This window comes from Pteropus vampyrus, unplaced genomic scaffold, assembly GCF_000151845.1.
Source record: "Pteropus vampyrus isolate Shadow unplaced genomic scaffold, Pvam_2.0 Scaffold518, whole genome shotgun sequence".
Classification (NCBI taxonomy): Eukaryota; Metazoa; Chordata; class Mammalia; order Chiroptera; family Pteropodidae; genus Pteropus; species Pteropus vampyrus.
In genome coordinates, this window is record NW_011889299.1 from 1241120 (window position 1) to 1266527 (window position 25408).

The 25408-nt window shown below is 34.3% G+C and overlaps 1 protein-coding gene across 18 annotated transcripts in view; it reads left to right on the forward strand.

The window, feature by feature from the left end:
- HUWE1 (HECT, UBA and WWE domain containing 1, E3 ubiquitin protein ligase) overlaps window positions 1-25408 on the forward strand; it is a 153150-nt gene that overhangs the window by 22188 nt on the left and 105554 nt on the right. For all 18 annotated transcript variants that reach the window (XR_002777818.1, XR_002777819.1, XM_011383418.2 and 15 more), the window contains 4 exons: window positions 5961-6027; window positions 10625-10723; window positions 11396-11602; window positions 12973-13125. Coding sequence is in view for 16 of the 18 variants with exons in the window: in XM_011383418.2 (XP_011381720.1) it covers window positions 5983-6027; window positions 10625-10723; window positions 11396-11602; window positions 12973-13125 (504 nt within the window). In the remaining 2 variants the exon portion in view is untranslated. The remainder of the gene's footprint in view (window positions 1-5960; window positions 6028-10624; window positions 10724-11395; window positions 11603-12972; window positions 13126-25408) is intronic.

The following is a 25408-nucleotide window of genomic DNA, read 5'->3' on the forward strand; positions in this document are numbered from 1 at the left end:
ATTTTCTTTCCATTAACTTCACTTTCCCACCCTTCCCCTCTACCTTTCAATGACGCCATAATTCTCTGCTTATGTTTACAACCAACCTTTTCAAAAGTTTTCTATACATGCTATGTATATTGCCTCACTTCCCATTGATTCCCTGATTGTTTTTCCTTTCCCACAACCTCATTGATAGTATTGCTTCTCAAGTTATCTCTATTCCCAGTTTCAGTGGACATTTTCTGGACATACCTCATTTTGGCATTTGACACAATTGATCAGTCTTGCCATCTTTTGTCTTTCATGATACTGTGAACTAGTTTTGTTCCTACCTTACTGGCCTCTCCTTTGCCTTACCTTTAAATGTTAGATCAAATAAGAACTCATTCTGGGCTTCTTTCTTTCTTTCTTGTAAATAATCATCTTCAGACCTGTGGCTTCAAGTACTGTATATGTTGACAATCATAGATTTTTTTCTCAGTGCATACTTCTTTTCTGAACTGCATTCTACAAATATATACGTACCTATCATATGGAAGATGCTGTGCTAGATGTTAAGAGCTTAACACTGTAGAAAATCAAAGTAGTTATATTGATAGTTGCTATGAGAGAAGCAGGGTACCATAATAGAAAAATAACAATTGGACCAGCTTTAAGTGGGTTGCCATGGGAAGCCACCTTGGGTCTTATTTTCAAGTTAGTTTCTCAAATGGAACTAGCTGTGGGAAGAATGAGGGTGTGGGGCAGAAGCATTCCAATGGGAATAGCATTTGTAAAGGTCTAGAAGCCAGAAAGAACTTAGAGTGGTCCAGAAACTAAACAGAAAGACTAATGTGGCTGTGAAGAGAGGAGGTTGGAAAAAGTTAAAGGAGTACAAATCATGCCCTGTGGGTCATGGTTAGAGTTTGGATGTAATTTTAGGGAAACCGTTAAAAGATTTTAAGGAAGTAGCATGAGCTGGTTTATGTTTTAAGAAGATTACTTTTGCTGCTCTCCGGAGAATGGATTGGATAAAAGTGTGAAAGTGGGGAGATTAGTTATCCCTATTTCACAGTTGAGGAAACAAGTGCACAGAGGCTGATTTGTCCATGCTCAAACAGTGAGTAAGTGATACAGCAGTGATTCTCATGTGGGTTTCTTGATTCTGAGCCTGTATTCTGATCTGGTGCTTCTCCAACTTTAATATATGAGTCACCTGAATGTCTTGTCTTACTAAAATAAAGATAGATTCCTCAGGTTTGGGTGGGGCCTGAGAGTCTGTGTTTTTAATAACTCCCAGGTGGTGTCACTGCTGCTGATCCTTCAACCATACTTTGAATAGTAAGGCTAATCTACTACTACACTCAACTGCTGTTGAGCCAGATTTGGGAACTGCAGGTGGCCTTTACCCTTAAGCTGATTTATATTGAAAGTCATTGGAAATTTAATCAGCTGGAGGTGATTACCACAGAGCAAGCTACCCTTTAAAGAGCAACTTTCCTCACTCTTTTCATTGTACACACTTATCTTAATGTAAACCCTACAAAACCAAGATTCAAACCTCAAAGGTAAATGAAGTTTGGGGGAATAAAGAATTGAAAAAAGAAATGGTTGATTAAATGGAAGTCATGGTAATAGCTATGGATGGTGGTTCATAATAATTCATTAGCTTTCTTAAAGTTGATCTTTGTAACCTAAGTTTAGAAAGAAATGTTTACTACATGTAGAGGTTACTTAATGCTGGAGTTCTTGTCTGACCCAACAAAGGAACTAGGCCATGTTCAGGAATTTGTTTAGAACTAACTTCTTTTTGTTAGAGACTTTTTTTATGTAATGGATTTTCACCTGTTTAACTTCTAAGCATTAGGTAGAACTCTTTCCCTAGTTACTGTTCCAATTATTAGTGAAAATGACAATATCTGAGCTTCTCACCTTGTGCCCCAGTTTCTTCTCTTGCAATAATTTTTTGAACAATAGGATCCAACAATGTAGAAGAATCTGTCACAAGTTTATATTTTCATCTGCAGGCATTTATGTAGTAATAAAACTGGTAAAGTGAACAGCGTGTTATTAAAGCATGAACTTGGGAGTCAGGCTTGGATTTAGTTCGTGATGCCAAGATTCCCTAACTAGGCAAGGTACTTAATTTATCTGAGCCTCAGTTTTCTATCTGTAAATGAGGACAAACTTGGCTTGACTGGTGAAGATTATATGAAAGACAATTATATGAAGCCCCTTGGCAGCACGTCTCAAAGTATGTTCTTTGGGATACTTAAATTGGTGGACTTTCAGTAGATGTCACTTGAAAAAATGGTTCTTTGCCCTAATAAGTTTCCTTTACCCAAGATTTCTTAGAGCCATTAGTAATGTCAGTCAGCCATGTGACTGTCCTAAAAGAAGGGGAATTCCATTTGTAATATTTTCCAAATTACTGGAACCTTGTCTTCCTTCATGGAGCAAGATATTCTAAGTGCTTTGGAAAATCCCAGCGTAAGTATTATCTAGCTTGTAATGGGCACTCAAAAATATTCTCCCTTCCCACTGTAAAACCAGCTTAGAAATAGAATAGGAACAAAAATCTTGTATTTTCTTAATTGATATCTTATGGAAAGTGATATGTTTCCTTTTTTAGATTATAGATGTTTCTTGCAACAGACATAAAAACCAGGTTAATTTTGCACTTGTTACAGGGATGTATGTGTGTTCATATGTTTTGGCTTGTTTCTTTTAATTGGGTGCCTATAATGTGAATCTGTTTATAAAAAGTTTGGAACTGGAACACTGTGGAAACTAAAAAAGGAAAGTGCACTTGCTTGCCTAGAACCTCGACAGCCAGAGCATGAGCATGGGACCTATGCTTGACCAATCAGATGCTCACACTTGAGACTTTGCGTCTGGAGTCACTGATACCTGAGGCAAATAACCTAAGACCATTTAGAAATCATTCTGCCACCAGCAGTAGCTTCTAGACATCCAGAATTTGGTGTTAGCAGTGTAGGTACCCCCAACTAAGCTGTGTGTTTGGGAGATCCTGGGCTATAGTTCCAGGCTGCATCGCTTCTTTGGTTCCTCCTGTTTTCTGAATGTGGATCTCTAAGCCTTCCTGTTGGTTCTGTGAGCTACCAGTTATCCTCCAAGTAAATAACCTTTCTTTTATTAGCCAGAGTTCATTGTTCTTAACCCAGACCCTTGAATGCTATAATAAACATGGGGTGTATATCTTTTTTAAAGTTAGTGTTTTTATTTCCTGTGGATAAATACCCAGAAGTGGAATTGCTGGATCGTGTTTTTAGTTTTTTGAGGATCTTCCATACTGTTTTCCATTGTTGCTGAACCAACGTACATTCCCACCAACAGTGCACAAGAGTTTTCCTTTGTCCACACCCTCACCACATCAGCCATTTTGTGTTAATTTTTGTATCAAAGTATGAGACACAAGTTAAAGTTCATCTTTTTTTGCCTATAGATGTCTGCTCTGGCACCATTTGTTAATAAAACTATGCTTTGAATTGCTTTTTCCTTTAGCAAAAATCAGTTGGGCATATTTGTATGGGTCTCTGGTCTATTTATATATGTGTATATAACTCTTCCAGTACTATATAAACAGTTGCAATTTCTGTAGATGTATGTATCCATGTAGATAAATACATAGATATATGTATAACAAGTCTTAAAATCAGATAGAGTGATTCCTCCCTCTTTTCTTTTTCAAAATTGCTTTAGCTATTGTAGTCTTTTGCCTTTCTGTATACATTTTAGGATAATCTTAGTTTACAAAAACATCTTGCTGGGATTTAGATAGGAACCGCATTAAACCTATATATAAATTTGAGTAGAATTGACATCTTTATTATGTTGAGTCTTTTTAATCCATAAACATGGTATATCTCTTCATATATTTAGGTCTTTGATTTTTTTAAATCAACATTGTGGTTTTTAGCATACAAGCCCTATACATGCTTTGTTAGATTTATACCTAAGTATTTCGATGTTTTTTTGAGCAACCGTGAGGCATTATTGTACTTTTTAGTTTAGAGTCCACATGTCCATTGCCAATATGTAGAAATATGATTGATCTGTGTGTTTAGCTTGTATCCTGCAACTTTGCTGAGATTACTTATTAGTTTTGGGAGGTTTTTTTGTAGATTCCTTGGGATTTTCTATTTAGGTAATCTTTTGTCATCTGCAAATAGGGACAGTTTTATTTCTTCCTTTCTGATCTCTGTACCTGTTATTACCTTTTCTTACCTTATTGCATTGACTAGAACTTCCAACACTGTGTTGAATAGTGAGAGTGGACATTCTTAATTTTGGAGGGAAAGCATTCAGTGATTTGGGTCGTATGGTATCGATAGTATACAGCAGAGGCAATCTAACAGCCTCCCAGCAAATGATTACAGCCATAGTAGTATGATGGCCACTTGCTCTAAGTAATGGGTGTGAGAAATTTTGTGAGAAAAATCAAGCCTGAGAGTAAATGTATAAATAGCTCACTTATGATTTACACTACATGGATCTGATTGTTGCCAGAATCCTGTTGGCCTCATTTTAGATATTTGGAAGTTGTTGGTGACAGATATTTTGTTCATTTTCTGTTAGATGTTGAGGTGATTTTTTTTTTAAAGTAAATTGGTATTATATACCTTAACTGTGAACCGTAGAGGGAAAACATCTTTTTTTCTTTAGGAATGGTCTCTGCAGAAACATGAGAACATATTCTGGATTTTTCACCAACTCTTCCTGAATGACCATTGGTTGAATGGGTGCCGGCCATGCAGGCATATATATGTTATTTCCACAGTACTGAGTATATTGGACTAAATCTAGGCCAAAAGTTGCCTAAAATTTATACTTGGGCTTGTTCAGATTTATATTATGACATCCTCCTTGGGCGGAGTGGGGCATTGACCTCCAGTGACTGCTTTGTAGCAAATACACATTGTTAGTAGCAGAATCTTTGGTGTGTAAAGAGCTTACAGTTCACTTCTACCTCTGTGCATGTGTCCTGTTTGCCAATGGGAGAAACCTTCGTTTCTACCTGAGCCTTAGCCAGAGCACCTTGAAGGGACCTGTCTGCCATCAGGGATCAACTAGGTTTCTACTGTGGGTCTAAATCAGACTGTTGTTCACTTTTGAGCCTTCCAAATTACATGACCTTAGTTCTGTGCTCAGGACATTTGTACTGGGAGTCTTATACTCCATTTCCTAATTAAAAATAAAATATTATGTTGCCTTCATTCTTATGGTACAACTAATATATTTTTGTGGGTTAAAAACAGTAAAAGATACAGAGGTGCACAGAAAACAATCCTACATAATCCATTTTGTTAGCAATGAGTTAACATTTTGATACATAACCTTTCTAGCTATTTTTTATACGTAGGTTTATAGTGTTCATTCTGTTTTGTAACTTTTATTTCACCACGAACATCTTTGTGTGCTGTTGTATATAATTGTGTGCAATATTTTTAACAGTTGTGCAATATTTCATTTTAAACTAATTATATTTTGGACATTTGATCCTTTCCAGTTTTTCACTATTATACAAATGATCACGCAGTGTGAATTCTTGTTGTTAAATATTTATGTACATCCTTCTGACTTTCTTTGGATAAGTTCCCAGAAATGGAATTGCTAAATTTTCTAGAAAACTACATGGATATGAATGGTGAATTTTCCATCTTGAGGTGTGTTAAAAACATTGAACTCTTTTATATTCGATTATGAATTGAAGAGATTTGTAAGTAAAAAAAGACGTTTTAATTTTGGCTTAAATTTGTTATAGATTTTTCCAAAAAATGGATGTGGGTCATTTTTATCTGGAGAGATTATTTACCCCTCCCTACCTCATAGCTGTGCCTCTGATGTGGCATGGCATCATAACTCCAGAGTTTTTATTTTAAACATTTTGTATGCTCTTCATTCTATATTGTCTATATCTAAGCATGTAGAGTTCAAGATTGCAACTTTAATTCTCACTTTTGGGATTTGATTTTCAGATCATAAAACAAAATCGAAAACATGAAAGTAGACAGGACTAAACTGAAAAAGACACCTACTGAGGCTGTAAGTATCCAAAAATTTGCTCTGTTTTTTTTATTTCAGAAAAAAATCCTTGCCATCAGTTCACCCATACTGATCTTCCAAATAGATCACGCTTATATACAAAGTGCAGCAAAACAATCAAATTTTCTTTTGAACTTTCATTGATTAAAACGTGAATAAGCTAAGTGACCAGTGAAAAGTGAGCACTAAACACTTTGTAGCTAGCTGTATGTACCTGAAGTAGGCTCTCTGGCTGCTGTTTGTTCTATGCATCAAAAGGCTCTATGGTAATAATGGCAAGATCAGATGTGGGTTAAAATTCTTTCTGTACTTGTGGGATCTTTTTCAATTTTGTTTTCTAGAAAATTAAAGTGGTAGCACCTTTCTGACTAGATTTGTTATGAGGCCAGGGTTTAGCTTTCCTTATTACTGATTCTTAAATGCAGTTCAGCTTAACCCGTGTATTGGTTGGCCATGTCAGATGATTTATGTCAGCAGTAAAAAAAGACAGCTTCATTTATTCTATTAAACTGCATTCTGAGGTTAAGAAAGTATTGCATTTTTATGACACGCTCGTAGACTCTTTGTGCTGTAGTTCTAGGAGCACAAGCTCTGGAATTAGACATGGGTTTGAGGCTTACCAGATTTTTGTGGCTGAGACTTTATTAAATTCCACATTTCCACATCTGTAAAATAAAGTTGGTAATTCCTCCCTCCTTTATGTGACACAGTTGCTTAGCAAAGTATCTGGTGCATAATCAGTTCATTTTCTAAATACTAGGTTTTTAAAAAAACTGTAAGTACCCGACATGTATCACCAATAGATAGCACTATTAACATTTTGTTATTTTTCTTCCAGATTATTGCATGGGTAGTTCTCCTGACCTTTTCACTCAGCGTTATATTAATGAGCGTGAGAAGTGCTGTTTTCCCATACCTTCTCTGGCATTATAGATTATCTTTTAAATTTTTGTTAATACGTGGGGAAGAACTATTTCACTGTTCTAATTTACATGCTTTAATATATGCATTTTCAAATTCATTGGCCTTATATCACTTGTCTGCTCATGATGTTATTTTTGTATTTGATATTAGAATGTCAGTTTCTTACTGAATGCCATATATAGAGTATATTCATTTTTGATATCTGTTGCAAATACTTTTATTTCCTTTTGATTTTGTTTCATGTGTTTTGGCACCTAGAGTTTTTGACAGGTACTCAAATTTTTTTTTTTTTTTGAAACTGAAGAGCAGAAAGAAATGTTGCCTTAAGAAACTATACAAATAATGGAAATGTGAAGTACTTTATCCAAGAGACAGAGGCACATGACAAGCTGGGGAAAATATTTGTAACTCATTGTAGTTAATGTCTTTAGAAAAATCAGTAGGAGAGATAAATATCCCAATAACAAAATGTGCATAGGCCATTTTAGAAAAGAACAGTCGGTAAACTTGCAGAATAATTCAGCCTTGTAGATCATCAGAGAAATGCAAATTAAAATTATTTTTCCTTTACTTAGTAGATTGTTAAGGATTTGTACATTGATTCATACCTGTATACAAATTTCCTGGTCCACAACATTTGATAGCTAGTAGCAAATTACTTAGGATAAACTCACAAAGTGAAATTTTTAGATCATTGACTATGTATGTTTTTAATAAGGCTTGAAGATGCCTATTTTTCTCTAGCATACCCAATTTCCCCTTCCTATAACCAATAATAAGTATTATTTTAAAGAACTTTCTAAATTTAATTTCTTTTACCTTTTGACCCCTTTACTCATTTTACCCACTCCTTGCCTCTGGCAACCACTAGTCTGTATCTATGAGCTTGATTTTCCTTGTTTTTTATTTTTTTTTAACTCCATAGATGAGATCATATATTTGTCTTTCTGACTTATTTCACTTAGCCTGATGCCCTCAAGGTCCACCCATGTTGTCAAAAATGGCAAGATTTCAATTAATGACTGAGTAGTGTTTCGTTATATATGTATACTACATCTTTTCTATCCATTTGTTTATAGATGGATACTTAGCTTGCTTCCATATCTTGGCTATTGTAAATAATGCTGCAGTGAACATAGGGGTGCATATAATCCTTTCAAATTAGTGTTTTTTTCATTTTCATTTCATTTTCATCTGATAAATATCCAGAAGTGGAATTGCTGGTTCATATGGTAGTTCTGTTTTTAATTTTCTTGAAGAACTACCATACTGTTTTCCATAGTGGGTGCACAAGAAAGACATTTATTGATGAACTTTGTGTTTCAGCAGCTGTGCAAAGGATTTTTTCCCTTGATTTGATATATTTATTGGAGCAAATCGATATAAACCATAGCAGTTGGTATGCAGCCGTTGAACTGTCACGTGCTTTCTTTTTCATTACTATGAGTAAAGAAAATCACACTCAGTATAGCAGGGACAAGATGGTAAAGATGTACTTTTTGTCCCTGGTGCATTCTGCAAACTGCAGAGTCCAGAGCAGGGACCTTGACACTCAGAAAAGCCCGTGTGGCTTGCTACAGGACCTTGATGAAGATTGAATGCCTGATTCTGAGATAGATAACAAGTGATTATAGGACCCAAATGTTCATCATGAACTGGGTGTTGTATCACCTATAGAATCATAAAATTAGATCTGCATAGCTGCATTCCATTAGAAATTGAAGTTATATTTGATACTAGGCCCAAGTAGGTCCTGAAGGCACAAGTGAACTGAGTATATGGTTCAGATTTCCATGTTATCTGTTTCTACTGCTTCACCATCCCTCCCTTGACCTATATATGACTTCCAGAAGAGGAGGAACAAGTGCAGGCCTGGTTTATGGAAGGATTTTATGCCAAGGATTTAACATGCATTTAATTAACACAAAAATTTAAGGTAGCTTTAATCTCACTTTAGAGGAAGAAAAGGTTTGGGACTTAGCTTAAAGAAAACAATTTACCTTAAGCCAGCCCCTGTTGTTCCACATTTTGTTTTGAGTACTGAAAATACTTCTAGTTTAAATCACAACAATACTGCTTCATTTTACAGAAGAGGATACTGAGATTCAAAGAGGTAGCTTTCTAACTATCTAATTCCGAAGTCCATGTTCTTTTTAACAATATGCTGTCTCTCAATATTTAGGTTCCTATTGTGTGAGATAAGTGCTTTATGTATGTGGCAAACATTTGAGCTTCACATGTGTTTTACTAGTTATTAGAACTGTTTTCCTGATAAGAAAACTATGGTTTTCACATGTTTGCCATTCCTAGTGCCACTATCACTGTTCAGATTCTCATTCACTTAACCATTTATTAACTCATGCAACAAATACTTTTTGAGTGCCAGGCACTGATACACACACACACACACACACACACACACACTAAGATTACAATAGTGAGAAAAAAAAAAGATGTATTTCTTTCTTCATGGAGTTTACAAGGGAGGTAGACATTAATTAGATAATCACAGATAATCACAAATAAACATTTGATTAAAACCATGTTAGTAAGATGCACCTAGGACTCTGAAAACATATAACAGGATTTAGCCTAAATTAGAGAAGTCAGTGAATGCTTCCCTGAGGAAATGACTATTGAATGAGTCCAGAGGATGGAGGATGGTAAGAAGAGTCTTCTAGACAGAATGAACAGCATATGCAAAGGCCCTGAGGTGGGAGAAAGCATGGCACACTCAAAAGACTCAGAAAAGACATTGCAGAAGACCAAGACCAGGCCACATAAGGTCACATCAAGCTGTTTGCCTTTATCTTAAGCGCAGTGAGAAGCAGAAGGGTAACACGATCAGATTTAAAAAGAGAAAAAAAGAAAACTGGCTTAGTGGTTGGATTTGCTCATGATCAAACAAGCTGAAAACTGAACCCAGATTTATTTGGTTCCAAATCTAGGCCCATTCCCAGGATATCATACTACCGTAGAGTTAAAGAGCAAGTGTAATAACTTTGAGCTGCCATCCGTTAAGAGAAGGCTTCTCAGTCCCAGTCCCTATCCCTGCTTCCACTTTCAGACACTATAAATTCTCAATCCACACATTGTTACCTGACAAACAGATCCTTTAATCAGTAAAAGAGAGCAGGCATGTATGGATATGGGAACCCCAAGTAAATAAGGATGGAGTCCTAGTTGTACAAAGTTCAGAAGCTCTTTGCCCTACTATTACTAGAGGGTTTCCTGTTATAGCAAAATATAGCCATTGTTAGTCTTCACCTTTAACTGTGAATTTACTGGGATTTTTCAGTGTTCTTCTTCCTTCAACATGCTTATCAAGCATTCTGATTAACTTCTGGACCATGGTACAGATTCCTTCTTTATTTTCATTTGATGTTTAACTTATTTCCGTTATTTCTATTGATTGTACCCTTCTAAGTAGTTTGTCTACATCTACAGGTTTATATGTGTTTAAACAATGCACATATGGATTGTTTCATTATAAGATTTCCATTTTAATCCCAAGTGATCATCAGGTAAATTTCCACTTTTCTTCAGTAGTACATTCTATCAAAAGTTAAATTGCTGAGTGTGTTGGCTTAACGATTTCTTTTCCCGTTCTTCCTCTTTATGTCTCCCTTATACTTTAAAACACCCTTTGTGAGTACCTGTTTGTTTTTCTCAGCCTGCAGACTGCAGAGCCTTAATAGACAAACTCAAAGTTTGTAATGATGAGCAACTACTCTTGGAACTGCAGCAGATCAAAACATGGAACATTGGAAAGGTATGTGAATTCATGTTCCCAAAAGACAGGGCTCCCTGGACTAGAACATTTTGTTTGCTCTGGTTTGAAAGAGAAACCATAATGAGGTAGCCTCATTCATCAGTTACTTAAAAAGCATCAGTGTATGTCTAGCACAGCTCCGGATCAGTAGCTTTTAGCCTATGAAAGGTTGCCAAGGAAATTTTGAAAGAAATCTGAAAGGAGAATTTTGCTAGCTGAGGAAGAGGAACATTTATATAGATGATAAAGAATCTCAGCCACAAAATTCCTTTAGTTTTACTGATAACATGAGTTTGAGATAGTCTTAGTATTTTACTTTTAGTTTAAAAGAATCTTCTTGAGATAACTAAAAGTGAACACTTCTGATAAAATGGGTTCTGGCAGGGAGAGTCCTTGTGTTTGTAGGCCTTAGAATGTAGTCAGGATTCTTTGAAGACTTAACAAGGGGTTTTGTGGCATCTACTGGTGTTAGTATACTTTGGATATAACAGTGAATTCAGGTCCACATGGTTCAAAGTACAATCTTTCTCATGGGTTTCTGTACTGGTGGAAGATTGAAGAGAAGCAACAGTGAGAAGTGTCATGCTCAGCAATTCATTGTAGCAACACTCAGCTCAAAACACCGCACAGCACTTTTACCTTAATCTTATATCTTCCTCTTCCTCTCTCCAGTGTGAGTTATATCACTGGGTGGATCTGTTGGACCGCTTTGATGGAATTCTGGCAGATGCTGGACAGACGGTGGAGAATATGTCATGGATGCTCGTGTGTGATAGGCCGGAAAGAGAACAACTGAAAATGCTTCTCTTGGCTGTGTTGAACTTCACAGCCTTGCTCATTGAGTACAGCTTTTCCCGGCATCTGTACAGTTCCATAGAGGTAGGAGAGGTTCAAGCCTATGTGATCTGTTCTTAACTAGAATTGTTCATGTCCAAAAATAAGGAAATTGCTGTTTCTCTCTGATGAATGCTTCTTTCCTTTTCATTACGGAGCTCTGGGCTTTTCCATGTGAAAGACAATGATAGGATATTTCATGGATATAGATACCCTTCACAGGATTGATGGGAAAGTTCTTTACTATCACCTTCACCCTATCTTTTGAGATTCAAGAAATTAATGACAATGTAATACATGTATTGAAGTATTCTTGCTAATTTACAGGTAGTGATCTTTGTTCCAGGTTATTAGAGCAGCCCCACATTACTTTTAAACTTAGAAGTAGCTTGATTTCTTTGATACATTACTTACTATTTTTCTAAGTTTTAGTGTGCTGCTTTTCAATCTCTTCCCTTTCCCCCCAAGTGAATATTAATAGCATACTGTGTTCTTAAAAAGTAAAGTGGGCACAGGAATTAGTGATCTTTTGAATTGGTCAAAAATCACTATAAGAAGAAACTCTTTTCCTTTAGCCTGACTTTAGATTTTTTATCACTGTTGGTTAAGGGCCCTGTTACGTGTTAATTTTCCTTAGTCTTCGGTAAAGAACCAGAATAAGAACAAACAAGTAGAAAATAGCTTAGGAAAAGAAGTGGAATGACTGAACTTAAGGCACTCAAGAGTTTTAAGTAGGGAGTGGATAAGCAGTCTGGTGAAGAGGAAATAGATTAGCTGCAAAAGGAAGTCCATGGCCTTTGGGATAATAATCAACAACTAGAAATACCTGGGTTCATGTCCAGCTGAATTACATACTGATTCTAATGCTGACCAAATGCTTCAATATATTGGTGACTTTTGATTGTTTTAAAAAACCAAAATAGTCGCTCTTGGGTTGCATTTACATACACTTTGCCCTAACAATCATATGTCACTAGATGTTGGTATCTTTAGCTTCTATATGAAGAACCCTGTATTTTAATTAACTCCAATTTTATTTTTGTCATAAAGGATGCAGAAGGAGTATAAAATTATTTTACACTCCAACTTTAGTTGGAGACAGTGTTGTTGAGTTCCACTATGTATTAAAATATATATGTTTCTTTATAATAATCTGTTTCTTTCTGTGGGGGCACTTATGAATTTTGAACTCAATTTTTTAACTTTTATTGGACTTTCTGACTTGGGAGATTGGAAGCTCTTGCAGACAAGGTTATATGTTGTAAGTGCTCAAATATTTATAAATGTTTTTTGTATTACTAAACTTCTCGATAGCTTTGTAAATGTTGACAAATCTATTACTACATTGGCATTTTTAAGTTTTCAAGGCCTAGTGTGCTTGATACCATGAACTTGCCCTTTTTTGTCCCCTGTAGCATTTGACAACTTTGTTGGCTTCCTCTGATATGCAAGTGGTGCTGGCAGTCCTTAATCTTCTGTATGTGTTTAGCAAAAGATCAAATTACATCACACGCCTTGGATCTGACAAGAGAACTCCACTGCTAACCCGGCTACAACATTTGGCAGAGGTGAGTCATGGGTGGAGAGTTGGAAGGGCACAAAAATTGGACCATTTAGTACCTTTTACAGGTGTCCCTTGCAGTTCAAAATGAATTAGGCATTCCTAAATTAACTTTACTAGCCTAATTGAGTAGAACTGTTGGAGCCCACTTAGCTAGGTTCCCAAAAAACCTAAGAAGTATCCTTAACTACTGTGAAGTAATTTTGAGGGATTTCATGAATCCCTGCTCACAAAGCAGAATCTCTTTGTTCAAAATTGGCAGCTTCTCTTCTGGAAAGAAAGGTCAAAATCAGATTCTACTTGGGAAGGGAGTATGGTGCAATATAAGATCTGGATCTGCGTCCTAGCCCTGCTTATTATCTCTGATAGTAGTTTTCATCTGGGAATGTAATATATCTACCTTAAGAGTAGTTTTAGAATAAAAAAAATAAAGAATACTTAGTTTTGTGCTCAGTAATTGGTTTGTGATGGTAGTAATTGTAATTTAAGGCAAAAGCTCTCGTATAAAAGTTCAGCTCAACCAAACTTGTCCAGTGTTCCTAGAGACAAATTGTCAATACATAGGTTTGAGAAAGGTAGCCACTGCTAGCGGAGAAAGCTTGGTAAGGCTGACTTTTAAAGCTGATAACTGGTTACCTTCCAAATAATAACTCAAGTTTCAGGCTATTTTTAAGTGTATAATTACTTAAAAATTATTTTTATATGATTGTAAATGTAACCTGTGTTTTGAAAATTCTAGGACATGTAGGAAAGTATAAAGAGAATATCAACCACCTGTAATTCATCCAGATGGAGCCTCCCGTACAATTTGAGCACATTTTCTTCTTGCATTTACAAATATGTATATATAGAAACACAACCTGTTTTTTTAAAAATTGTAAATATTATTTCTTGCTATTAAAAAATGCAAGACAGTTCAACATGGGATCCTCAAGTAACAGTTAAAAGGAAAAGGAAGCCATATGTCAGTAGATGCTTCAAAAGCATTTGATAAAATTCAGCACATTAATAAAAACTAATATAAACTCTTAGGAAGCTAGGAAAAGAAACTTTAAATTTATAAATTATCTGTCAGAAGTCATAATGGAAGAACTCTGAAGCATTTTCATTGAATTCAAAAGTTACACAAAAATGCCACCTATTACTTTTGTCACTTAAGTTTGTAGTAGAGATCCTAACCAATATAGCAAAAGAAATGAAGGATACATATTAAAAGAGGAAACTCATTATTGTTTGTAGGTGATGGGATTGAAGCTCTTGGTTTTCTGGAGAGACAATATAAAATTATTAGAACGAGTGAAAGTACAGTGAGGTAACCAAGTAAACAATAGACAGAAACAAATGGCTCCTCCATATGTTAGTAATAACCAGTTACAAAAATGACCTCATTCACTGTATCAACGAGTAGAGTGTCTTTAAAATAAGCCACATCGGGTAAAACTATAAATTTAAGAGAAGATAATGTAGAAGATTATATTGTGATCTACTGTTGGGGAAGGCATTCTTAAAAATCCTAAAGCATAAACCATATGGTAAAAATTTGAATTTTATATTACTAAATTAAGACTTCCTTTTCAATGGAAAACATCGTAGTTCAGTGCTACTCTTCAGGTATTTACAACGGAATGTAAATCAGCATACTGCTTTTTTTCTTCATCAAGAAAAATTTCATTTGAATAGTGTACTTACTCATGTGGTTGAATAACATTCTTGGTGCAAACTCATTTTGTTATGGATCAGTAACACATTCAAACAGTTGATATGGACAACATTAAACATCACTGTTGGAGGCAAAGGTTAACAGACTGGTGATAGGATTGAGAGGTATTCAGCAGTATTTTAAAATTGACAGGAGACTGTTAATGTAAACTATCCAAGGAACTCTTACAAATCAACAAAGATAAACAAAGGATATGAATTGACAGTTCATAGACCCAGGGAATTCCGCACCTGAGTAGATGCTCAAACTCAATAGTAATTAGAGAAATAACAAATAAGATACAGCTTGATAAAGCTATGTCAGATTAATGGAAATTAGAAAACTTATAATGGTAAGTACTAACAGGCATGTGAAGCTATAGCAATTCTTATACATTGCTTATAGAAGTATAGACTGGTACTCCTGGGTATATATCCCAAAGATGATATAACATTATTACATAAGGTGCTATCTGTGAAAATATTGCATCATTGTGGTAGGGAGAAGTTGGAGGCAACCTAGGTGTCCATTAATAGATTTGGGTAAGTAAAATACATGTGCATACTATGGAATATGTAGCAGAAGCAGTGCACCAGATAATACACATAGCAACATTAATAGCTTTTAAAAATTGTGCTGAGTTGGGGGGGGGGCGGTTAAAAAAATGTTTATTGTTCATTACCTTTTTTGAAACTTAAAAATGTACTCACAAAGCAAAATATAGTTTTGAGAAAACAAAATTTAAAGGATAGATAGCAGAAGTGAAACTAACTATCCCAATATTGCCATTCACATTCCTTTCTCTTCTCCAAAGAGAAAGCAATGTGAATGGCAATATTGGGATAGTTTATATAAATATGCAAAAGAAAATAAACTTAACCAACAATGTTTAAGATCTGTTAGAACAAAACAACCTTTACGGATTTAAAAGATGGTCTAAATTTGTTAGAGACATTTTTTACATGGGAAGACTCAATAGTATAGTAGAGGTTCTCTGATGAAATTAGGGCCAATAGTTGGTAGTTAATTATTTTTTAAAATCTTGCTGAAGCAGGAACTTTTTTAAAAAAATTGATTAATACATAATATTTAAAAAAGTTAAAACACAAATTTCAGTTCCCTTACTTGTCTTTCTAATGTAGGACCAAGGACTTTACTTTGAGTAAGAAACAGTCTGTTACCTTGTTTACATAAACTACAACTATAATCTGTGATATCTTTAAAGTGGAACAACAATGTAAAGACTTTAGTTTGTAAAAGAACCTGAATACATAATTATAAATTTTTATAATTTACCTCTGAATCTCTTTTCCCTAATTTGAGGATATTTTTATTTTAGTATCTTAGTCTTCACAAAATATTCAACTTAGTTTTTGTAAAATAATTCTCTTTTTAGTTTAAATCACTGTTTTGCATCATATTTAAAATCACATAATTATAATACACATAAAATTGACATAAGTGAGTTTGGAGACAAATACACCTGATTTGGTACACATACAGATAACTAGGAGCAAGAGCACCTGCAGAAGGCTGTATCAGTCAGTATGCAGAAGGCATGGAGAATGCAGTTAATCTGTTAAATTGGTTAAGTGGAGGACTTAATAGCATCAACTTAAAAAAGGAAATGCACAAAAATATCTCAGAAAACACTGGTAAAGAATCAGGTTCATTTATTATACCAGATAAAATACAAAGCCATAGTTATTTTAAGTTTTTTAATTGATACAAGATAGACAAATATGTCTGCAGAATGAAATAGTAAGCCTCCTGTCACTTAAGGTCAAAACAATGGGACAGTTGGCCGAGGGAAAAATGTGTTTAGATCATTTCTTCACACTCTTCACCTAAATCTTAGAAACATATTTAGAGGTATAATTACAGGTAACTTTTAACATCTTTCATGAGGAAGTATTACCTAAGAAAGTCGAGAAACCTAAAAGCCATTTTAAAAATTGACAGATTTTATGATGTGAAAATAGAAGATAGTGGTAAATAAAAAACAGATCACTTAAACTGGGAAAAATATTTTCAATATGTGCAACAAAGGAATACAATATGTAAACAGCTCCTACAAATCAGCAAAAATGTAAGTAACAGCAGAAAAACATGCAAAAGCAAATAAATAGTTCACAGAGGAATACAAAATATTTCTTTCAAATTAGTCTAAAACATGAAAAGATTGCACTAGGAATACTCAAGGAAGATGTGCATTAAAGGGAGATCATTTTAATATTTTAGATTGGCAATAATATCTAGTATTGGCTAGGTCGTGGCAAAGCAAGTACTTACAGACTGTTGGTACACAGATGTCCTGTTGTAGGGTCATTTGGCAGCATTTAAAAAATGTGTTCGTTTTTCCATCCAGCAATTCGATTTTAAGAAAATTATGTTACAAACATAATCAAATGTGCACAAAAATGTATGCCTAAGATTGCACCATTGTTTGGAAACATTATATTTAATATGGCTTAAGACTATGTATGACCCTGAAAGTTCTCAATGAAAAGATCTCATAGCAAGAAAAGCTAGTCGAAGAGCCTCATTTATGGTTTTTCCAAAGTCTAAGAGTAAAAATATATTAATAAAGTCTAGAAAATTACATATCTAATTGTAAACTGAGAAAAAGGGAATTGAATATGTGGAGAAGATGGATGTTTCACTTTTTTATTCTTTGAATATTTTATCTGTAGTATTATATATTACTTTTGTAATTAAATATGAGAATTGGCAATGATTTTGCAGATGTATGTTTATATGTAGTCATTTAGTTGTTTCTTGATTTAATGCCTGTTATATGTAACTAATTTGGGGGTAGGAATTCTTATATATATAATTTTATTCTTAAGCCATATTAAATATAATGTTTCCAAACAATGGTGCAATCTTATGCATACATTTTTGTGCACATTTGATTATGTTTGTAACATAATTTTCTTAAAATCGAATTGCTGGGTGGAAAAACGAACACGTTGTATAGTGCCCATCTGACACCATACATAGTTATTTCAGTATTATTGACTGTATTCCATAAGTTGTACTTTATATCCCCATAACTATTTTGTAACTGTTAATTTTATTGTTTTCTGATTGTAGTTCTCTTTTCCTTATTCTTTTACTCTCTTGTATGTTGGTGATATTCTGTAGTGTTGTTTTTGGATTCCTTTCTCTCTATTTCCTGTATATCTCTTGTAGATATTGGGAGTTCATTTTAGTTTTTAATTTTTTAATATTTAAAAAATTTTCAATTATGGTTGACATTCAATACTATATTAGTTTTAGGTGTACAGCATAGCGGTGAGACATTTATGTAACTTACAGAATGATTCCCCGATAGGTATAGTGCCCATCTGACGCCATACATAGTTATTTCAGTATTATTGACTATATTCCATAAGTTGTACTTTATATCCCCATAACTATTTTGTAACTGCCAATTTGTACTTCTTAATCCCTTGACCTTTTTCACCCAGCCCACAACCCCCTTACCATCTGGCAGCCATCAATTTGTTCTCTATGAGTTCGTTTCTGTTTTGTTTTTGTTTTTTAGCTTCCACATATAAGTGAAATCATATGGTATTTGTCTTTTCTCTGTCTGACTTATTACTTAGCATAACACCCTTAGGTCCATCCATGTTGTCGCAAATGGTAAGATTTCGTTCTTTTTTTTGGCCGAGTAATATTCCATTGTGTATATATACCACCTCTTCTTTATACATTCATCTTTTGATTGGGTCATTTTAATTCATTTACTTTTAGAGTAACTTGTTAGATATATAGTTATTGCCATTTTATTGTTTTCTGATTTTGGTTCTCTTTTCCTTATTCTTTTACTCTCTTGTATGTTGGTGATATTCTGTAGTGTTGTTTTTGGATTCCTTTCTCTCTATTTCCTGTATATCTCTTGTAGATTTTTGGTCTGTGGTTACCATGTGCTTTGTATATAGCAAGCCATGTTTCTAGCCATCTATTTTAAGTTGTTGGTCGCTTAAGTTTGAACACATTCTAAACTCACTACCATTTTTACTCCCTCCACTTTCATTTTTGTCATTTTTTACTACTTTTGTGTGTGTGTCCCTTAATTTCCTTTAAGTCATGTCACCAGGTATGTCACCTTCACACCAATTCTGTTAAGATTTTTTCTTTAAAATTTTACTTTTGTGATTTAAATTTTCTTTTTTCAATTACAGTTGACATAAAATATTATATTAGTTTCAGGTGTACAACATAGTGAATAGACATTTATATAACTTACAAAGTGATCACTCCCATAAGTCTAATGCCATCAGACACCAAACATAATTATTACAATATTATTGATTATATTCCCTATGCTGTATTTTGTATTCCTGTGACTTTTTATAACTGACAATTTGTACTTCTTAATCCCTTTACCTTTTTCACTTCCCCCAAATCCCCCTCCCATCTGGCAACCATCAATTTGTTCTCATCAATGGTTCCCATCTGGCAACCATCAATTTGTTCTTTGTATCTATGAGTTTGTTTCTGTTTTTGTTCATTTATTTTGATTTTTTAGATTCCACATATTAAGTGATCATAAGGTATTTGTCTTTCTCTGTCCAACTTATTTTACTTAGCATAATGCTCTAAGGGTCAGAATTCTCATTCCCATTTTACAGATGAAGAGTATGAGGTTAAGCAAGGTGACATGATTTGCTTATAATTTTCACAATTGAGAAGTGATGGATCTTGGGTTTGAAACCTGATCTATTTGATTATAGGGGCCATTCCCTTGCCAAGGGAGGTACTGTATCAGTGTATTGAGATTTCAGAATAAGTTTTATGTTTCGGGATGGAAGAAGTGCACTCTAGAGTTAATCTGGTTCTTTATATACAGGTACAACAGCACCTATCAGAAATAGCTCATCAAATTATTGCACCCTATCTTTAGGCTGATTATCACAGACTGATATTTCATACATAATTAAAATGTTCTGACCATTTAGAAAGTAAAAGTTAAGATGCAGACCGTACTTTTACATGGCACGCATATGTAAAGTGTAAGGTTTTTCTTTTACTGTCATTTTTAGTAGTTAAGGATTATCATGTTCTTTTCTTCTCTTGGATCATTCTATCACCAGGAAGGATTACTTAAATGATTGCTATTATGTTCCTTTTCATTTTGGACTCCTTTTAACTTTGACAGATGTACTTCTTTTTGTCCTGACTTGGGCTAACAGATTTAAGGTTAATTTCCAGTCCTGAATAATTTGGAATCTTGACAGGTGTAGTACATAGCTCGTTTTGCTAATATATTATGTGCATGATGCTTTGCTATTACAAATAAAAGACTCTTACAGGCTTTTTAGAGTTAGAGATAATATGCTTAGGTGTTTAGTAATAGCTGCCATTACTAATATCGGTCATTAAAATTTTTAAACTATTTTTCTCTAAAATGTGGCATTTCTGTAAAAATGCAACTTATTGGTGTGGGCTGCTTTCCCCTACATCTTCCTTTTGGTGTAACTCTGGTTTTTATAACAGTGATCTTTACAGACAGTTTGGTTCATGTCTCTTGATTATTTCGACAGCTTCAGGGATCTGAATTTCTTTTGTTGTCCCTGCCCTGTACAACAAACACACATACATTCACTGCATGTGGTTAAGAACCTGGGTTTAGGAATTGGTCCTAGTTTGGTCAACAGCTCAAATTGATCTTAGTTTACATATCTGTAAATTGGGGCTTCATTGTTTTTAGGATTAAATTAAGTGGGGTCATAAACGAAACTCCTAGATTTAATGCTGATCGTGTCAAAAGTAGTTAAAAAATGGGAGCTGTTATTGAAGATGGTTACGATCACAAGCTACATGTTCTTTTATATTTTCTTTTAAAAGTGTATATATATTATATAAATACATGTTATCACATGATTTTTTGGTGGTCTTTTTCCTCTTGGGTCATCCTCCTACAGCCTAAAATGTACCCTTTTGATGTATTTTTAATCTTCATATTATAGTGACATGTTTAGGGTATTTTTGTCATTAAATTGCAAAGACAGGACACTTTTACATCTCAATTTTCTTATTTAATACTTTATTTTAAAAAATCTCTAAGTCACTGTGAATAAGTCATTCTTTTAATGGCTACATAATATTCCATAGTTTGGATGTTCCATAATTTGTTTAACTAATTTCTCAACTATGCATATTCATTTTTTTCTGTTATGAATAGCGATTGCTACTTTAAACAATCTTGTACATTTGCCCTTACTGATAACTTTTGATTCTATGAGTTTCAGAATTCTTTGTGTTACTTTAATTGGCACTTACTGATGAGTAGTGAATTTGAATATTTTTTCATTTTTGACCATTAAGCTTTGCACTTGTGAATTGTCTGTTTATATTTTTTGACCATTTTTTCTATTGGTTTAGTGTTTTTGTACTATAAAAACTGTATTGGTGCTATTTTTGTCATCTGTTAAACATTTTTTCCTAAATCTTTGGGGGTTTTTGTTTATTATGTCTGTACATAGTGTCTTCAAAAATGGTTCAGAGAGAGTGTTGGATGGCTTTGGGAAAGTGTTGAATATCACATTTTGGTCTTTATGAAAAATGATTTTGTACGTGGTATCTTTTCTCATGGTAGTTTTTTATTGACTCAGTTAACCTAGTGATGTGAGCTGATTGTGAATATGAACAGTGACTAGTGAACCGCATATGTAGGGTAAGTTCTCCAAAGACTTGTCGAGTCAGTTAAAATCCAGCTGGCTGGTTTTTGTGAGTCTGTCTAGTACATGGGTTCTCAAACTTCAGCATGTACCAGTCACTTTATTAAAGCTTAGATTGGTCTTCCTCCCCTCTCACAGCCCTTTACCTACCCCCTCCAGTTTCTGATTCGGTAAGCCTAGGCCAGGACCTGATAATGTGCATTGCTAACAAGTTTCCAGGTGATACTAAGGCTGTTGGTCCAGGGATCGCACTTTGAGAACCATTGATCTAGTCTTCCCTAGTGGGTAAAGTTACAGAATTTCACATTCTTATAATTCCATCTCAAAGAGTATCAGGCCTTTTTCCTGATGTCTGAATACTTACTCATTCTTTAGCAAATCACATCTGGTGAGATGTTGTCAAATATGCCTCTCTGGCATGGTTGATATAACAGTTATTTATCGGGTGTCTACTTAATTATTAGGATCACATAGTAGCACTACTGGGTAGGTGAGGACAGTGAGACTCAGAAGTTAATGTTATTTTGGGGAAAAGCCAGTGGGCTTTCTTTTACCACCTGATGAAGTGTGAAATGTATCTGCTATTCCTGTCTTAGACATTTGGAGTTGCTTGGTCATGGTTTTTATTGCAAACATAGGTGTCAGCCTGAGACCTAGCTCCTGAATCCACACCCAAACTTTCCAGTTGATATCACTGAAGAAGTATATGATCAACCTTGCGCTGGATGTAATAAAAAAAATGCTCTTTTCACATAGTAGTCGAGAAAGCAGATTATGTACATAATAAAAAGGACAAATAACTAGTTATTCTGAGTAGTACCGACTAGTAAGTACCCTAGAATCTTGTTGCCGCAAAACAAAATTTTCTTCATAATAAAAATATGTGCTCAGTATTAAAAATTTTTAGAAATGTACATAATCATGCCTGTACTCTTTGCGATTTGGTACACTTAGTTTTTATTTCTGCATATTTCTTTACATAGCTGAACGCATGGTAGATATGATTTTACATCCTGCATTATTTACTTACCATATTAACATCAGTGTTTTCCCATATTAACTGCACATAATTTTGTAAGAAATGTTTCTTTATATTTAATGGTAATATAAATGTCAAAACATCACTGTCTTTCATCAATCAAGTTCGGTTTCATATGGTCTTTTAAGGATCCCACCTTACCACAACTTTGTAATCATAGGTGCTTGATTTTTATTAGATCACAAAAGATGGAAAGAGATTTTGTGGTGACAGTAATAATAAAGTATTCTAAAACAACTGTGATAACAGAAGAAACAAAAGGAAAGGAGTTATGAAGATATATAGCCTTTCAAGCTTATTCCACCAAATTAAGGTCCTTGGTTTGAATTACCTGTATCTGCTATGTGGCATCAAGTGTTATATCCTTTATGCTCATGGTTTTCAGCAAATTCCATTTCTTCACTGGAAGTCCTGGGACTAGCTAAGAAAATTGTTGGAAATGTAATGAGGAAGTACTTTTCATATTAGGGTATGAAACCTGTTTAATAAAGCTATAGGAATTAAAATAATGTGGTAATAACAGTCGAAATGACTAGTTGAAAGATTCTAGAAGCAGATCTAACATGTAAGAATTGACCTTATAGTAAAGATGGCATTTCAGATTAGCAGGAAATAGATTAAATTACATTATATATATAAATATGTAGATAAATTATATATATTTATGTGTATATAAGTTATAAGAATGATATAACAACTGGCCCGCTATTCATGAGGCAGTTAAAGTAGATCCTACCTCATTAAAGTAAAATTAAAGATTTATTAAAAAGTTAAATGTTAAAAGCATGAAACTAAAAGCATTGAAAGAAAGTATAACTACATGTTTTTATGTTGTTTAGGGTGGGCAAGGTCTTTTCAGGAATGAAAATAATATCAGCAAAGAAAAACTATTAAAATATAATTTATACCTTCTGTATGTATCTTAAATGTCACATTATGCCATCATATGATTATCACAGTTTATGTAACATTTCTCACGTTCTTTGGGTTATTTCCAATATTTTTCTATTGTAAATAACACCACAGTGAGTAATACATCGATATTTGTCCATATTTAGCAACCGATGTGTTTTAATTTTTATTTTTAATTAAATTTAACATTCAATATTTTATACTGGTTTCAGATGTACATATAGTGCTTAGCCATTTATATAATTTACAAAGTGATCCCCCCGATGAGGCTAGTACCCACCTGGAACTGTACATACTTATTACAATATTGACTGGGTTCCCTATGCTGTACTTCACATCCCAACAACTATTTTGTAACTAACGATTTGTACTTCTTAATCCCTTTACCTTTTTCACCCAGCCCCACAAACCCCCTCCCATCTGGTAGTCACCAGTTTGTTCTCTATATGAGTCTATTTCCATTTTATTTTGTTGTTTAGATTCCACATATAAGGGAAATCATATGGTATTTGCCTTTCTCTGACTTATTTCACATAGTGTAGTACCCTTTAGGTCCATCCATGTTGTTGCAGATCCTAAGATTTTATTTTTTGTGGCTGAGTGACATTCCATTGTTTATATATACCACATATTCTTTATCCAGTTGTCTATTGATGGGCACTTAGGTGGTTTCCATATCTTGGCTATTGTAAATAGTGCTTCAGTGAGCATAGGGATGCTTCTCTCTCTTCATATAAGCGTTTTGGATTTCTTCAGATAAATACCCAGAAGTGGAATTGCTGGGTTATAAGGTAGTTCTATTTTTAACTTTTTTAAGGAACCTCTAAACAGTTTTCTTATAGCGGCTGCACCAATTTGCAGTCCTACCAACAGTGCATGAGGGTTCCTTTTTCTCCACATCCTTGCCAGCCTCCCCCCTTTTTTATTTTGACGATAGCTATTCTGACAAGTGTGAGATGATGTTTCATCGTGATTCTGATTTGTATTTCTCTGATGATTTGTGATGTCGAGCACCTTTTCATATGTCTATTGACATCTGTATATCCCTCTTTGGAGACATACCTATACAGGTCTCTGCTCATTTTGTATTTGTATTTTTATTTTTTATGGTGACATTGGTTAACAAAATCCAGTACGTTTCAGGTATAACTGCTCACTTTTTAATTGGACTTTTTTTTGGGGGGTGGAGGGGTGGTTGTTGAGTTGTATGAGTTCTTTATAAATTTGCAATATTAACCCCTTATTGGATGTATCATTATCAGATGCCTTCTCTCATTCAGTAAGTTGTTTTTTTGTTTTGTTCATGATTTCCTTTACTGTGTAAAAACTTTTTAGTTTCACGTCATTCCATTGGCTTATATTTTCTCTTGTTTCCCTTGCCCAAGAAGATACATCAGAAAAAAATATTACTAAGAGCAACGTCAGAGAGTTAACTGCCTGTTTTCTTTTAGGAGTTTTATGGTTTGGGGTCTTACATTTAATTATTTCATCCATTTTGAATTTATTCTTGTATATGGTATAAGAAGGTGATCCAGTTTCATTCTTTTGCATGTATCTACCCAGTTTTCCCCAAACCATTTATTGAATAGACTGTCTTTACCCCATCATACATATATTCTTGCTTCTTTTGTTATTAAATGACTGTATAGGTGTGGGTTTATTTCTGGGCTCTATTCTGTTCCATTGGTCTGTATGTCTGTTTTTATGCCGGTACCATGGTGTTTTAAATACTGTAGCCTTGTAGTATAGTTTGATATCAGTTAGCAAATCTCCACCTTTGTTCTTCTTTCTCAAGATTGCTGTGGTGTTCCTCAGGATCTTTTATGGGTCTATATAAATATTAGGATTATTCATTATAGTTTTGTTAAAATTGCCATTGATATTTTGATAGGGATTGCACTGAATCTGTAGATTTCTTTGGGTAGTATGGACATATTAAAAATGCTCTTTC